Raw genomic sequence first — 17,026 nt, forward strand, 5'->3', positions numbered from 1 at the left:
CAATGCTTTTCTCTTACAGAAGCACTATGAAAGTGTTATGCCTGGATCTGCATCAGACCCAAGGGCAAAAATGACTTTATGTGAAAGCGGGGGTCTGGGATATAGCTTGGAGGTTCAAGCCCGAGGCAGTGAGTTCGATCCCCAGCACTGCGTCCCAGGCCCGGAACCCCAATCCCAGAGGTACGCCAGTGCCACTTTGGGAGGACAGGTGGCCTGTCTCCAGCACGTTACTTCACTGGCTTGTCTGGCTCTCCCCGAAAGTCCTCCTCCTCCTCTGCAACCAGCGGGATGGCAGGAAGAAACCCGGGGATGATCCTCACAAGTCTCCACGGACAGGCACGGGGAGGCTGCATGAGCACATCACCACGAGGACAGAAGTCACTCTGCTGCCCAAGGGGGTGAGAAAGTGCGGACAGGCCCACGGGGGACCCTCGGAGTGGTCCAGAGGAATAGCTACAAATCAGAAACTTCTTAAGAGTGGAACTTCTTGGCCTTGCGTGTCGGGCACGAAAGCCCCAACGCGTGTCGCTGACAAGGCCAGGGGATGCCAGGGCCTTCACTTGCCACGGGGCGGGGACTGGTCCTTGGTCAAGGTTCACTCTGAATTTCCCTTAGGACAAGAACGAAACATTTACTACCACTAGCCCCCATCCCCAAATAACTTTAGTTAGATGGCCCTATCACTTCTAGACTAGAAATACATTTTTATTGTAGAAGTGGTGAGCATTTCTTTTTGAAACAACCATAAGCATTATTAAAATAAAAGCAGTGACCTTTTTAAAAAAGATTACAAAATTGGATTTATTGAGTTTCACACAAGATGCACTTATAAAATTAGTCTTGAATGCCATTGTAACAGAAGAAATGAACATCATTCCAAACTCCCAACGAATCCTGCAAAGGAAATAAAACTCTTCTGAAACTGACAGCACGGTAGCAGAATAATCCAAGAGGAACTGGAGACAGCCCCGACCTGCTTCTGCTCTGACTAGGGCGACGTCTGACAGGGTTTGCCTCCAATCGCTCCCACTCACCACGGATGACGCTTTGGGTAGTGAAGAGAGAATGGAAAAGAAGAAGAATCCTAAAATGGGGTTTCATTGAAATATACACCAAGAACTTTAAAAATCTTTTTCTTTCTAACTTAAAATACCTGCCAGCTGTACAGGTGCAGGTGCACTTCTGCACGCTGCTTTTACCCTCTGTGAGTGGACATTAATCTCCAAGGCTTCCTCAGTTCATATGAAACGTTAACATTCACTTTTGTGTCTGAAACCAGAGCAAAGCGCTGGAGCTTGCTTCACACTCCTCCCGGAAATACACAAGTCACCTAAAATTTACCACCTGCTTATCACGTGCCTGAAACATCAGTACAAAAGCCTGAACGTCAACATAAAAGCATCAGAGGAAAAACAGTCACCAGCAACATCTGGACACTCTGAATTTTGGACACTGGAAAGTTTTCATGGAAACAAAGGAAGGTTTCTGGAGGGAAAAAAAAAGGTGGTGTGAATAATTTGCCCTGTGCTGGGGCCACAAACTAGAGTGAGCAGAAATGGAGGCAGGATCAAAGGAGGCCCCAGAGCGCCCGCACACAAACACTCCCCTCCCCAGACACTCACCCAGAGATCTGTTTCCTTCCTGCCCGGCCCCTCTCAGCTCCTTGCCCCCCTCACACACAGACACACACACACGCACACACCCCCCAGCACGGGCACACCTGGACATCCCCTGAGGAGGCAGGGAGAGGCGGGGTGGATGCACACGGCCCGGCAAGGCTAGGCTGCCCAATCCACTTAGGGCATCTGCTTAAGAACCTTGCAGTCAAAGCGCATCCCTCTGATTCTGTCCAGAGACAATTCTTCAGCCCATTCAACGACCCAACCCTTTAAGTGTAACGACTGACGAAGCGATTAGTTCTCAGGGAAACCAGTTACCCATACATTCAAATTAACACTGCTCTCTGCTTATTCAGTATAAAAAGTGCCTTTTTGTCAGAGTTCTATTTTATCTACTGCAATTAAAACACAGCTCACATTTTGCTTTATGGAGTAAACTTAGAAACGATGAAACATGTTCTCAGAGATGCGCAACCTTCATTAATATGTTTTAAATAAACAAACTGATTTAGGGACTTGGGGTGTCTCCCACCCCTCAGCCCCCCTATAAAATGCTACTGTTCATCATGTCTTCTTCAAGGGAGTTTTTTTTTTCCTCTTTTTAATTCTGATTAATTCAGATACGTCTCCAAAGATTATTCTGGTGGTAAGAACATTTATCTTAAGTTTAATTTTTTTTAAATGCTTTGGCAGATGAAGTCAAGTCTGAAAACTGCTGATGGGAACAGGAGGCTGGACGGTGACGCCGTGTGTCGCGGCAAAGCTTCACAGTTTTCCAGGTACACCCTACGCTGAAGAGGCCTCGCAGCAAAGCTCAGTGCTCTGAAGCTCGAGCGGCCGGCGGGGGGGCGGTGCAGGCTGGAAGCCGGCGGTGCAGGGCGTCCCCGGCGCAGGCCCAGCCGCTCTCCGGCCCGCGTGACTGGGGGAAGATGCGTAGATTCGCTCTCCGTTAATAACTTAAGTCTTGAATAAATAGTTAAGTGCCACTGGAGCGTCGGCAGCGTCGGCCGCAGCTCGTGTCGGCCGCAGCTCAGTCGATGCGGTTCCCACAGATCGTGAACCTGTCTATCTCCAGCAGGTCTTTCTTGGACGACCTGTGCTTCAGCTCCGAGTTCTCCTGGCCTATGTCCTTCTCGTCGCCGTCCGGCGTTGTTAGGAACTGGTCGGAGTTGCTGGTCACAAGTAGGGGAACGACATTCTCCTTGGGATGGAGGGGCTGGCTGGCGACCGAGGCGGACAGCGTTTCCTCTGTGGAGAGAGGGGCTCGTTAGAGAGGCCGGAACCCGCGCTGCCCCGCGCCTCCACACGACAGACGGCGGCCAGGGCTTCAATGCCACCTCCAGGCCTGTGTCTAAGGGGCACACGCGGCCATGCCACCCCAGCAACAGCGCGACAGGAGTCTGGGAGGACGGGAGCCCGGACAAACACCCCTCGAGGAGGTCAGGGCAGACCTGCACCAACACGGCCCTGCCCAGGACACAGCTCAGCAGACTGCGGCTGGCGAGGAGTCAGGTGCGGCCCTGCAGCAAGGCTCGGGTCTCGGCTGCAAAGCAGGAGAGAAAACAGCGCCAAGTAACCCTCGAGTGTGCTCTGGGCCACGAGGCCATGGAGCCTGGCCTGGGGCAGTGTGCTGGGACCTGGACCCACCATGTTTGGGGGAAGAGGAGTTTTGTCATACCCGGCGGCGCTTGGGGCTTACTCCTGGCTGTGTGCTCAGGGGGTCACCTCCTGGGAATAAAACCCTGTCGGCCACATGCAAGGCAGACGCCTCCTCTGCAGTGACACTGTGCTGGCCTCGAGACAGGCAGCCCTGAAGGCCGTGCTCAGTCCTCCTCAGCGCAGCCCTGTACAGGGACAGGGACCTACTGACCAGCCAGCACCACGCCCAGCTGCCTCGTGGGCATGCCCGCTAGGATGCCCGAGGCCCCAGTATAGCCGAGACTCCGAGAGCAAGAGTCAAAAGAGCAAAGGCAGGCCCGTAGATGTCAGCCGGAAGCAGCCGGATCCCGCCCCGGGCACCGAGAGAAGGGGTCTGCCCCGCGGCGCCTGGCTCGCCTCGAGGCGCGGCGCCCCCCGAAACAGAACCTCTGCAAGTGGAGAGGCTGCTTCTGGGGATGCTCGCCCAGTCCCGTGGGCGCCTCTGCAAACGTCCCTGCCCCTCGCCTACTCGGCCACCTCAGCTGTGGGACCCGAACCCTCCTGCCGGGACCATCCCTGTCGACGCAGGAGGCCGACAGGCTCTCACCACCCCCGCACGGGCAAGCGTAAGCCTTTCACCCCTTCAGCTGAGCGGCGGGATCCTGACAAAATGAAGTCCACCTCCCAGCTCTTCCCCCAAATCTTCCAGGCCAAGAGCCCTGGGCTCCTCCTGAGACCGCTTTCTCGCTGCACCATCACCCCGCCCTTGCTGGAGACTTCCCCTTGGAAAACGGGAGTCCCGGTCACAACCCAGGCCAGCGGGCACGCTGTGCTCCCAGCAGGGGCCCTGCAGCCAGCCTGCTCTGCCCTGTGCCTTTCCTGCTGCGGGGACAAAAGTGCACATTCGACCCGCTCTCTCCTCTCCCCGGCAAGGCGGGCATGGCGGGAATCCCGCCTTTGTCTCCCTGGCCCCTGTGGGACCGGAGCTCAGGATCATTAATCGGACAATGCAGGAGTGGAAACCTCGGGCACTGTGCCAGGCCGACCGGGGCTGAGCACCGAAACAGGAGCATGTGAACACAGCAGAGCCAAGTGAAAGCCTCGTGAAAGCGCTGCGCGAGGCGGGAGAGGCTCCTACCTTGGGAAGGCTGACACTTGCTCTGCGGCGTGGTGGACGGTTTGCCTGCAGTGCTGGCCGGGGGACAATGGAACAACTTCTCTTCCATTTTGGCTTCTTTGACGTATTGGCACGACTTCCCCAGGAGCACGATACTGTTCAGCACTTTCAGGGATATCAGCCTGAGACCAGAGAGAAGAGGCGACTGCTGCTGGCCGCCAGGGCCTGGCGCCACCTCGGCCAGCGCGTCCCTAAGCAAGCCCAGGCCGAGCCTTGCCAGGCACATTCCTGGTCCTCCTCTGTTCACACGGTAGGAAGCTACCACACGGCTTAGCCGCGTTACCTCACACCCCATTGTTTTCTTATCACAAAACATACATCTGATGAGCAAAAATAAAAAGATCCCACACCCTAGAGAAAGACACCGTAACGTCTCATCCTGCAGTTATCTGGGCTACAAACGGGCACTTAGCAGTGGAATGGGTGTATTTTGCCCCAGTAAGGGACAGCGGGGCCCCAGACTGCGAGTTCAAACCCTGCCTCCTCCTGCCGAGTGAGCACCGGTGCGGCTCTTCCCTTCCTGCCCAGTGAGCCTGCTCAGGCCAGGGTCTCGGCAAGGCGCCCAGAATCACACTTGGCAGAGAAATGGCAGCCAATCTGGCATGTCATTATCAGTGCTTTTATTTTTATTTTCTTGTGGGTCAGCAGCAGTGCTGAGGGGCCACTCCTGGCCTTGTGCCTGCGGTTGCTCCTATAGGGGCTGGGGGCCATGCAGATCCGGGGGTTGAACCCAGGCCCCCGACAAGCCCAGCACGGCTAGGCCCGTCAAGCTGCCTCGAGAGCCCAGCTATTGCTGTTTTAGGTGACGATCCATCACAGATACTTGCCCTAGCAGTTCATGCTGCCCAATAATCTTATTTTAATGAGTTTACAGCATGTCAATAAATGGGTTTATTATATGACAAAGGGTGCCAAAGCCCTAAACGTCTGTATTTTAGGTTGTTTCCCATATTGTGCTTCTACAGCAAGCGTCCTGATGAGAGAAAAGATAGAAGTCTGCATCTCCTGCATGGAGCAACAACAACTCGGAGAAAAGTTCAGCCAGTCACAGGCAGAGAAATGACACTTTTGCATCTCCACTGGGTTCATGCTACAGTGGCATAGAGCAAAAACAGAGCTAAGTGCTAAATATTCACATGCAAACACAACAGGAATGTAAAGATGCTATTAAATGTAGAAAAGTCTCTGGTAACAATGGAAGATGTTATCATAAAAGAAAACATGGGTGGAATAAATTCTAAGCAAGAGAGATTGAAGTAAATGATGTCACTGGCAATTAGAATGAAATGTAAAGTTCTATTAATACAAGTACCAAGAAGCAACACATTCAATTTCCCTGGATTTTAACCCGATTACAAATACGTTTAGAGGCAGAGTCCGCTAAGGGAGGCTCCAGGCGCTTAAAAGGGTGTGATGAGATCTGGTGGCTCTTAATTTCCATTACATCCTGCACTTAGGATTTACTTTATAGCCCCAAACATTCAAGAACAGTTCATCTTACCCAAAATAGAAGAGTATGACACAGGCATAAGACAGGATTCCTTGCACTTTAATGGAGCTTGTTACAACTCTGATGAGCTAGCCAGAAACAGACCAAAACAGAAACACAAACAAAACAAACAACCAGAGTTATTAGTTAATATCGAAATTAGGATTTCCCACAAGGATTCTAATACTCTGGGTGGATGCCAGAGGCTTCAGTCTGAATCTAAGTAAGCTGTTCTAGATTTGTCAGTTCCTAGCAAGACTGAACTGCCCATTTCTGTGGCAAATTGAATTTGTTCCCACAAATCTAAGGTACCTATGCTGATGACACATTCAGCGTCTGACTCTGCAGTCAGACAGTACGCCAGGCTCACGAATGGTATCTACTTGTCTTTAAGAGAAATGGATACAGGGGCCGGAGTGATGATACAATGGGTTGGGCACTTGCCTTCCACATGGCTGACCCAGGTTCGATCCCCAGCATCCCATATGGTCCCCCAAGCACTGCCAGGAATAATTTCTGAGTACAAAGCCGGGAGTAACGCCTGACCACTGCAGACTGTGGCTCCAAACCCGCAAAATTTAAAACAAGAAGGAGAAATGGCTAGCAGCTGAATTTCGTAACAAGGATGTGTCTGTTCTGGAAAGCTCAAATAAATCCCTCTTGCTCACTGCGTTCCCATCGGAGCTAGAGCTGGCTGCCAGGCATTTCCTTCCTCTGGCTTTTGCTGGCCTTGGCTCTCAGCCTTTTAAAGAGTGCCCGACGACTCACAGGAAACATGGAAAGGGGGCTGGAGGTGGTCTGTGCTATTCCAATAAACGAGGCTGGGGAGATGGCAAGGTTCAGGGGCACAGGCCATGAACATACAAGGACCGAGTTTGACCCCAGCACCCTACAGCCCCTGAAAGTGCCATCTGTTGTAGTCCTGAAGGTTCTGAGCACCCGGGGCATGGTTCCAAGGGGTTAGTAACTCCTGGCTCTCTATTCAGGAATCACTCCTGGTGGGCTCAGGGGACCAATGGGATGCTGGGGATCAAATCCCAGTTGCAAGGCAAGCCTCCCTACCTGCTGTATTATCACTCCTGCCCAGAGATTTTTGTAAAGCAAAATTTGTCTCTTTTGAATAGTTAACAGTTAAGTGTTTTATTATCTCTTACAGACAGAGAATAGCTTGATCCTTGGAAATGTGCTAAATAAACCCAATGCAATGTTATCAAAAGTGTTTTTATGCATTACTGGTTCAGGTCGATAGCACAGTGGTTGGGTATTTGCCTTTCACGCGGCTGACCCGTGTTCGATTTCTCCACCCCTCTCGGAGAGCCCGGCAAGCTACTGAGAGTATTGAGCCCGCGCGGCAGAGCCTGGCAAGCTACCCATGCGTATTGGATATGCCAAAAACAGTAACAATAAGTCTCTCAATGAGTTACTGGTGCCCGCTCGAACAAATCGATGAGCAACGGGATGACAGTGACAGTGACAGTGACAGGTTCAGGTCTGCATGCCCAGATACTGGAGTGTAGGAGGAACTACTATATGGAGACTGAAAATCAGAAAAATACACCTTATCTAGTTATGTTAAATTATGAAATGGAAGAGCTTGTTGGAGTGTCTGAAAAACTGTAAGATACATTTTAAACATTTAAAATGCTTTTAATAAAAAATGGGATATAAAGGAAATGAACTGTCATATATTCAATCAAGTCTAGAGATGGAAATGAATGTGGCCCCAGGACCTTACTCATGAAAGGCCGTTAATGATCATAATCAGGATCACATGACTTTATTTCTATCTAGTGTATTATTAAGTAACTAACTTTATTCCCATGAAACCTTCATGCAGGAGCTCTGTCAACTATTTCTGGGTACAAATTCATTTAAGACTTAAGGGAACATTTAGAAGGAAATATTGCCACTCCTGGGCTTTTAACTTGATAATGGAGGCCTGGGCACATTGCACAGGGCTCCCGCGGTTACTCTGCGCTGCGGAGAGCCCGCCAGACCCTCACTGGACGCTCTGTCCACAGGCGCGAGGCTCCAGAAGTGGCCGGTAACGGGCTGTACTCAGTGAGCCCAAGTCTTCCTTCAGGGCCACCGTATACATATGAGCTCGTTTGGAGAATGAAAGACTAGAGGAAACCTTTTAAATGCTGTGATTAAAAAAATAATACTGAAAGCTTTCTAGCAAGTCAGTAAAAAAGCAGAACAGGACCACTACAAATCCTATTTAATCAGTTAAAAAAAAGTCATCCAAGTGGGGGGCAGAGCAATAGTACAGCAGGTAGGGCACTTATTTGCCTTGCACATGGCCGACCTGGGTTCGTTCCCCAGAATCCCATACGGTCCCCAGAGCACTGCCAGGAGTGAGTTCCTGAGTGCAGAGCCAAGAGTAACCCCTGAGCACTGATAGTGTGAGCCGGAAAATGAAATAAAATAAAAAATCATCCAGATTATGTAGGTTTGTCATCACACTGTATGTAGTATGCTTCCTAGTTGCAGGAAACAACTAGAAAAAATGAACAGTCCATTTTACACCAACCTTTTAAACTTTTTCTTTAAAACATTTCATTTCCCCAGAATTCTGGTTTTTCATACATTAAACAAACTACTTAGGGGTCATTGTGATAGTCCAGCAAATAGGGAGCTTACTCTGCACACAGCTGACCCAAGTTTGATCCCTGGCATCCCTGTATGGTCCCTGAGCACTGCCAGGAGTGATTCCTAAGCGCAGAGCCAGGAGTAAATCCTGAGTATTGCCAGGTATGGCTCCAAAACAAAACCAAAAAAATTATCTACATTTGGGATATTATCCCATATCTATTTTAGGACACTATCTGGAAAGTCACACTGAAATCTGAATAACTTTAAATCTAATGATCATGCACCCTCTCGAGAGCCAGGTAAGTGCATTTACACAGCTGGTCTGCCGGGGACAGATCTTGTCTAACCCTCTCAGCTGACTCGCACTTTATGAAACTCGAAACGTTGTCTGGCAAAAAGACTTCATTCGTTTTCAAGTAAGGAATATCATCAAATACAAATAATATTAACATTATTATAGCCAGATGTGGTTGGCCACTATTTGCAAAGCTGTTCTGAACGATTCATTTAAATATTCAAGGTTGATGACCTGTTTTCTGGTTCCGCCAAGCCTGGTGCTACGGCCCTTATTTGGGCCAGGGGGCATAGCAGGCGGTGCTCAGGTGCAATCCCTGGCGGTGCTCTGGGGCCCATGTCGTGCTGGGCATGAGCCAAGGCTGGCAACATGCATGGCAAGCAACCTGCCCCTGTACTCTTGGATTTCACTGATTTTATAACTTTAAAAATGCTGCTATTGGATTCAGAAAGCATCGTAGCCCCTGGGTCTAAAAATGTAAATTCTCATTGCAAATACTTTGGAATTTTGGGGGGAATTCTAACAGGCACAGAGTATTTCTTCATTGGAGCATGTTTACTGAGCCTTCCCTTTGCTTCCGGCTTCCCCCAGGAATGCTGCTGCACTGCATGTCCTCGTCATTGAACCCGGGGATCCACCCAGACGTCCACTGCGCTGCTGTGTGTCCACCACTCCCACCAGTGGCCACAGCAGCACCCACCGCCAGGTACTGACGTTCAAAAGAAAAATGCTGGGGCCAGCGGGCAGCTCCCCGAGCTGAGCACCGGCTGCGGATGCTGTCGGGAGCACATGAGAAACCCTGGGCCGGGGGCCGGGCCTGGCACTGAGCGGGGACTGCCCCACCCACCCCAGGGAAACGAGCCACGGCCTGCAGGGGTCCTTCCTATCACTTCTCCTCACCGGGGTGGCCCAACATCCACATGGACAGTGTTAGGACTTAAAACCCGGCTTCCTGACCCATCAATTGACTGACCTCCAGTTCTGCATTCGAGCCTTCGAAAGGAAACTGACAATCTGCGTGTCAGCACTCTGCTATCCCGAATGACCTGCCCTCTGGAGGGAGGCAGCAGCAGCCACTTACCAAGACGGCCAGCGGGAGCGGGATGAAGCCCATCCTGCGGGCCACGGAGTCACTGTAGTCGGTGTACGCCTGCAGAGAGAGGAGGAGGTGACAGGCTGAACGTCCCCACGCTCGGCTCGACAGCCGGGAATGCACGCTGCACACAGAGGAGACCCGGCCTGGATTCCTGACACTGCATGCTTCCCCTGAGCACTGAGCCAGGAGCAGCCCGTGGCAGGGGACTGGCCCCTCACAAAAACACCCAAGCCCAAACCAAATCAACCACAAAAATCCTATCCCGGCACCCCTAGGGAAAGGCTCCACGGAGGGAGCGGCTGGGAGCAAGAAGAGAAACTGCTGCTGTAGGTGAAACCTACATGCTTATAGAAGTTTGTTAAGTGCAAAATTGCAGGAGCTTTACAAAATTGCAAAAGCTCCTCAATTTAACGTTGGGGGAATCAGTATTATTTCTGTGGACTTGTAAACATTTAGTTTTGAAAGAGCAGATAACTGGAAAAAGTGTGTAGTTATGCTGCTACCCTGAACTAGCACCCCATGTTAAATGAAGCCACTATTCATTTTATTTCAGCTATGAAAGGGGGGAAAATACTTAATATAAAGCTTACATTCTTCTGTCGGCTGCTAACAAGGTCAAAAGCAAGGCTGGCTCTGTATTCGCTATAGACCTGAAGACAAGTAAGAAAAAATATGAATTAAATGAGAATAATATATGTATACTACAAACTAGTACAACTAGACAATACGTTAAGATTTAGTCTTTGCAGATAAGATGCTCAGTAATTGACCTGGGAAAGAATGACAGTAACCGAGCAGACCGCTGGGCCGCACTGCTCTGCTCTCCTTAAGCGAGTCCCCCTCACCTAGACGCGCAAGAGGACACACAGTCAGTGATGCACGGTTCCGGAGCTTAAAGTTTTTAAAAGAATGGTATTTTTAAGAGAATAGTGGACATACAATTTTGAGATTTTGAACTTCAATGACTCATTTAGAGTTTTTTACTACTGTACTTCTAACAATAATGAGGTCTCCTCTGAAAACTGGATGCTAAGCAGGATGTAAAACTAAACTAGAGAACTCAGACTTCAGCCAGTAGAGGCACTTGTAAACGGTCAAATCTGACTGAAGATGCTGAGAGAATGGCCCTAGGGAGGAGAATTTCATTCTGGCTTTCATGTGAGAAAGTCAAAACAGTATTCCACAGTGCCTTACAAAAACGTTACAATTCGTCATACTCTGCATTCAGAAGCCTGGGCCATGCTCTGCACGCGGAGCTCAGGGGCTGGCCCTGGCACTGCAGCGGCACGAGTGCCACTGGACACGGCCCCTACACGAAGGGGAACAGCCGAGCAAGCACTGCAAACACCCAATGATTATACTGCGGCAGCCACGCTGCATCGCAATTTAAATCTGTCTTCTGAAATACAACAGCAGGTATCCGAGTCCAAGGCAAATGGCGGCCCTAATAACTCTAGAAAACTGTTGACGTTACCATTCACTCTGGGCCTGAGGGAAGATATCTTGTGCTGGGTAACGCTAGTACGTGTGTTTTTATACAATGAAGTATCTCTGGAAATTCTATAATGCAAGTGGTTCCATGATGCTAAAAATTCTGAAAATTTCACTAATTGCTTTCACCAGAGACATATAAGGCTCCTGTCTTCTAGGATTTGTCAGAAACCTATTCAAAATTATAGAGAAATCAATTTTTAAACATAAATTATTTTACAACCCTAGATAGAAAAGTTTTGATAACCAGGACTGATTAGCTAAAAGATACTTTCATTAGCAGAATTTTCAGAAATTTGAATTGAAATTCTAACTATCAAGTAGTAGTACTCTGCTATTATCTTCATAAAACCAATAAGCCTAAATTTGTTACTCTAATTTTGATTTTTTTTGTCATCTTCATCAATCCAATTAAGTCCTTTTTTTTCTTTTAAATTCTATTGAATCACTGTGAGATAGTTACAAGGTTTCATGTTTGGGTTACAATCACACAATGATCAAACACCCATCCCTCTACCAGTGCACATTCCCCACCACCAATACCCCCGTATACCCCCCCCTTTCTCATCCTCCCCCTGCCTCCATGGCAGACAATATTCCTCATACTCTCTAATTTTGGGCATTATGGCTTGCAACACAGACATTGAGAGGTCATCATGTTTGGTCCATTATCTACTTTCGGCACACATCTCCCTTCCCGACTGATTCCTCCAGCCATCATTTTCTTAGTCCCTATTCCATCTGCCTTCTCCCCTCTGCTCATGAAGCAGGCTTCCAGCTATGGGGCAATCCTCCTGGCCCTTGTACCTACTGTCCTTGGGTGTCACCCTCATGTGATGTTATTCTATACTCCACAAAATGAGTGCAGTCCTTCTATGTCTGTCCATCTCTTTCTTGACTCATTTCACTTAGCATGATACTCTCCATGTCTATTCATTTATAAGCAAATTTCATGACTTCATCTCTCCTAACAGCTGCATAGTATTCCATTGTGTAGATGTACCAAAGTTTCTTTAACCAGTCACCTGTTTTAGGGCACTTGGGTTGTTTCTACATTTTGGCTATTGTGAACAGTGCTGCAATGAACATATAGGTACAGATATCGTTTCTACTGTGCTATTTTGCATCCTAGGGATAGATTCCCAAAAGTAGTATTGTGGGGTCATATGAAAGTTCAGTTTCCAGTTTTTGAAGGACTGTCCATATTGTTTTCCAGAACGGCTGGACCAGTCGGCATTCCCACCAACAGTGAAAGAGCGTCCCTTTTGCCCCACATCCACACCAGCACTGGTTGCTTTTGTGTTTTTGAATGTGTGCCAGTCTTTGTGGTGTGAGATGGTATCTCATTGTTGTTTTGATCTGCATCTCTCTGATGACTAGCAACGTGGAGCATTTTTTCATGTGCCTTTCTAATTCTGTATTAGGGAGATGTTTAACACTGAACTGCTTCATGTAATACATACATCTGCAGTAATGTCATTGAATTTGGTGATAAAGGCATGTTTCACAATATCCACAGCAATCTCCGATGCGATCACCATACAGACATCTGGAAACAACACCCAGAAGTGATCTACAAAGACCAGGGGGAAAGAGACAATTAACCTTCGTCACATGAAAAAAATCCGAGATACCCAAAATTCAGAATCCATCGCTCACAGACCAGCACAGACACCCAAGAATCCCCAGAGGTGAAAGCAGGCTTCTCCTAGAGGGTGGCACGCAGCGAAGGGCATGCTGACCGGGCTGGAGGCGACCTCAGCCAGCAAGGACCCTCCCGGGCGAGCAGGGCTCCTGGCGCACTCCCCAGGTGGAGCTGCCGCAGGGACTGGACAGGCTCTGACCTCTTTGGTCGCTGGGGCTTAAGGATAATTAAAGAGCAGTCCTTTACTTCCGGTCACAGTGGTGTACTCTGGCAGATCTGCTCCTCTGTATGTTCGCTACATGTATGAGAATGCCAGTTCTGTGCCAAGCACCTGCCAAAGACCTACGGCATTTCAGGCCCTGAGAGTCACGTGAGGGAAGTGTGGAAGATGTGGAGCAATTAGCACAGGCTTGTTTTTGTTACTCATAATCCCAGGAATTTAGGGCAAGCTTCTAGAAACTGTAATTTGATCTAAAAAATGTTCTTAAAAATCTTCTGAACTGGGAAAGAATAATAAACAAATTTCATGTCTGGTTTATCCGACCCACAGTCACGGGGTGATGGATTCAAAGTCACGGATCGAACAGGTGAGACGCAAGTTTAAACATCCAGCCGTCAGGAGGCTTCAGGGTTCCTGACCTGGTACAACCACCAGCCAAAGGCCTGCGGACCCCCCCGAGCTCTGCCGGGCCATTCACACAGACCCAGCCTGCCCTGGGTGGAGCGGGAGCTGGTGCAGGGATAAGCCGAGAAGCCAGAAGGGCTTGGCCGCCCAGTCACACAGTCTTGGGCGCAGCTGAGACTAGAACTCATCGCCATATGGCAGATTATTTGATCTTACATAGCCCTGCCATAAAATAACTTCTGGAACGTATTTAACTATATTTCCATGACCATGGATTGCATTTTACATCTGTTCTGATTTCTCACAAGTACCTATAAACCAGCAGTGAGCACATATAATTTACAGGAATAATTTTTTGTTCAAGAGGAAAGTGCTGGGAAGACGGTACAGGTGCAGAGCTGGCTTACAGGGTCACATCCCCACACCACACAGTTCCCATCTGGTGCATCCCTGCAGCCCCTGACAGTGCCTGGGTGGCTCTGGGGGACCCCACGCACCACGGCAGCGGTGTGAGTAACCCCTGGCTGACAGGATTCCTCCAGCCCCCTGAGCACAGCCTGAGAGCCCTTCCCAGTACCCACAGCTGCCAAGAAGAAAAAGAGAGCACTGTATTTGCAGAGAGTTACCTGGATTCCAAGAAAATTGTTCCATGTTTCTTAAACACACTATTAGCAAGAGCACATAATTCGTGAATCGTTCCTTAATATCTAAAAGAATTAACATAGAAATATCATTAGAACCTAATGACATTATGTTCAAATGGATAAAATTGATATATTATTCACATATGACAGGTGTATATATAGGATGATGTTCTGTTGGTTAACACATTGACTTCATCAGAAACTCCACTATGTAAAAATATTTTAAAATAAGTTTCCACAAATATTCAAATTGTGAATCTATTCCGATACTTTCTGAGGACATCATGGGTGTTTTACATTTTATAAAGAAAAAAAAAAGTAGCACTATAAAATTTTGAGTAACCAGTAAAACTCGAAGCACAAGCATCAACCTTATGAATCCTCCCTCATCTAGCTAAGAGAGCACTAACGCTGCAAGCACATCTGGAAAGACACACAGATTTTAGCTAAATGAAATATAACACACATAAATGATCACCTTTCTGAGAAGAACAGATTCTTACAATGGTTTACCCTGAACTAAATTCAAAAACTGCCCGAAAAGGGAATTTTTTTTTTTTTTTGGCTTTTTGGGCCATACCTGGTGGTGCTCAAGGGTTACTCCTAGCTCTGTGCTCAGGGGTCACTCCTGGAGGGCTCGGGGGATCATATCGGGTGCTTGAGATCAAACCTGGTAGGCAGCAAGCAAGATAAATGCTCTACCTGCTGTACTATCGGGGATTTCTTTTTAATCAAGGAACTTAAAGACAAGGATGAAGTCATTAAAAACACTCCTGATATTTAGAATGCTGAGTCCCATTTTCCTTACAATATTAGCACTAACAGGGTATACGAAAAATGTACAGGCAGTTTTACACGTGAAACAAGCGGCTGCGGTGTGTCCAACTGTTACAGGCGCCGGTGTGAGTGGTAAAGGGTCGCCCTGAGCTGGGCCCTTCCCGGGGCCACTTCGCAACTCGAGGACGTGGTGCTGCTCGGATCTGCGGAGCTGGGGATGACCCGGGCCACCCTCATGGGGCGCAGGAGCCGAGAGACACAGCTGGTGGTGCCAGGGAAAGCCTGTGCTTCCACGCCCCCCGGCTATTCTCGCCAGCCCCGGAGCCTTCTTCCGCATCAACAGATCTCCTGCAGAATGTTTCCGAGTGCAGAGTCCACATGAAACCACTCGGTCAACATTCCCATGTCACGAATATGAGTCAGAACATGCTAGGTTCAGGGCGGGGGGAGTGGGGGGAGAGCTCAAAGGGCTGGAGGCAACACGCTGCACATGGAAGGGCCCAGGTTTGCTGTCTAACACCCTGGGCACAGCAAAGCAGCCCCCAAGAGTTAATTTGGGGAGCAGGCCCTGAGCACCACCACAGTGATCCAAAGCTGACATGAAGCAGACAGCGAGTCGGAGGGCCTAGACTCAAAGCAGGGGAAGGACGAAAGCTGAAAGTCTGGCTGAATAAATTCCACTCCATTTGTCCTCCAGCCAATACCCCTAATGGTCAGCTCGCAGACAGAAAGGGATCCAGTTACTCTAAAATGCCTGAATGCAGCCTTCAACATTAAACAGGCGTGAGGCAGTGAAATTTACAAGATGCATTTGGCAGCTCAGCTTCTGAGAGAGATAAACAGGCAAATTCAGAGGAAAGAAAACAGCTGCTGTGTGAGGGGCAGCGTCCGCAGACGCACCCGCATGCCCAGCCACCAGTGCCCGTCCCGGAAGCGAGCCCTCAGTCACCGAGCAGCCAGGACTGACCCGGCCCAGCCTGGGGCTATCTGAGCACCACAAGCAATGTTAAGACAGATTAGGTTTTTTAACTTGGAGGAAGGTTGCCAAAGCTCCTCATGGTGCCATCCAACACCTATACAAGCTGAAGGGCCACAGGGAACACGCTGCACCGTGGCACCAAGTGCTTTACCTTCACCGAGAGGAACCCCTCCTTGTGGGCCGGCTTACAGACCGCTGTATGCTGGAATAAACGCCTGGCTCTCCGCAAGCCAGCATGCACTGCCTGATCACAGCACCCCCTGCCCACCGTTTCTACCTCACACACAGGGCGTGGCAGCACACATGTCCATTATTAATACACAGGCCACGCACAGACCTCCGTAAGCGTGCTGAGAACTAAGAGGCGTCTTGCTAGACGCTCACCCAGACTGGATTCAAGTTGGGCATTTTTCTTTTGTTCACATCTAATTTCTGTCTGTTCAGTAATCCGAAACAATACTCTGCTTAAACATTCTTATAAGTCATTAGTTTCCTTTCCTAAAGTACTTAGCAGTGCAATCACAGTTTTCTAAGTGTAACCTCCTAAGTTTCGATGATGCTAAACTTGGGTCACTCTTTGACCAAAATAGGAGCTCCCATCTAGGTCTCTGGCACCACCAAGAGGGGCTCCTGAGCACTGCTGTGTGTGCACCGCCCAAAACAATTACATAAGGAACAATGACATACTCTGTATTCATTCCTTCCCAGCCCGGCCTCATCCCATCAGCAATCACTCTCTTTATTTTTATCATCATAAATTAACTTTGATGATAAAACTCATAGAAACGAAATTATTTCTTTGTGTCTGACCTCTTTCTGCTCGGCATAATGTTTTTGCGATTCATCTATGCAGTTGAAAATAGCAGTGACTCTGTTTCCCCCTTAACAGCTGAACAGTGCTCCTTAGCAGAGACATACTGCAATGTTCCCACAGTAAGTTCTGTGCCTTCACACCT

The 17,026-nt window shown here is 48.9% G+C and overlaps 1 protein-coding gene across 1 annotated transcript in view; it reads right to left on the reverse strand.

The window, feature by feature from the left end:
- Positions 1-772: 772 nt before the first annotated feature.
- TAPT1 (transmembrane anterior posterior transformation 1) overlaps positions 773-17,026 on the reverse strand; it is a 48,693-nt gene continuing 32,439 nt past the window's right edge. Inside the window, exons 8-14 of the mRNA XM_055137856.1 lie at positions 14,297-14,377; positions 12,864-12,973; positions 10,500-10,559; positions 9,895-9,963; positions 5,936-6,012; positions 4,396-4,556; positions 773-2,867 (exon numbers count right to left, since the gene is read on the reverse strand). Coding sequence (XP_054993831.1) covers positions 2,650-2,867; positions 4,396-4,556; positions 5,936-6,012; positions 9,895-9,963; positions 10,500-10,559; positions 12,864-12,973; positions 14,297-14,377 — 776 coding nt within the window. The 3' untranslated portion in view covers positions 773-2,649. The remainder of the gene's footprint in view (positions 2,868-4,395; positions 4,557-5,935; positions 6,013-9,894; positions 9,964-10,499; positions 10,560-12,863; positions 12,974-14,296; positions 14,378-17,026) is intronic.

The sequence above is a fragment of the Sorex araneus genome, chromosome 5, assembly GCF_027595985.1.
Source record: "Sorex araneus isolate mSorAra2 chromosome 5, mSorAra2.pri, whole genome shotgun sequence".
In the NCBI taxonomy this organism is placed as follows: Eukaryota; Metazoa; Chordata; class Mammalia; order Eulipotyphla; family Soricidae; genus Sorex; species Sorex araneus.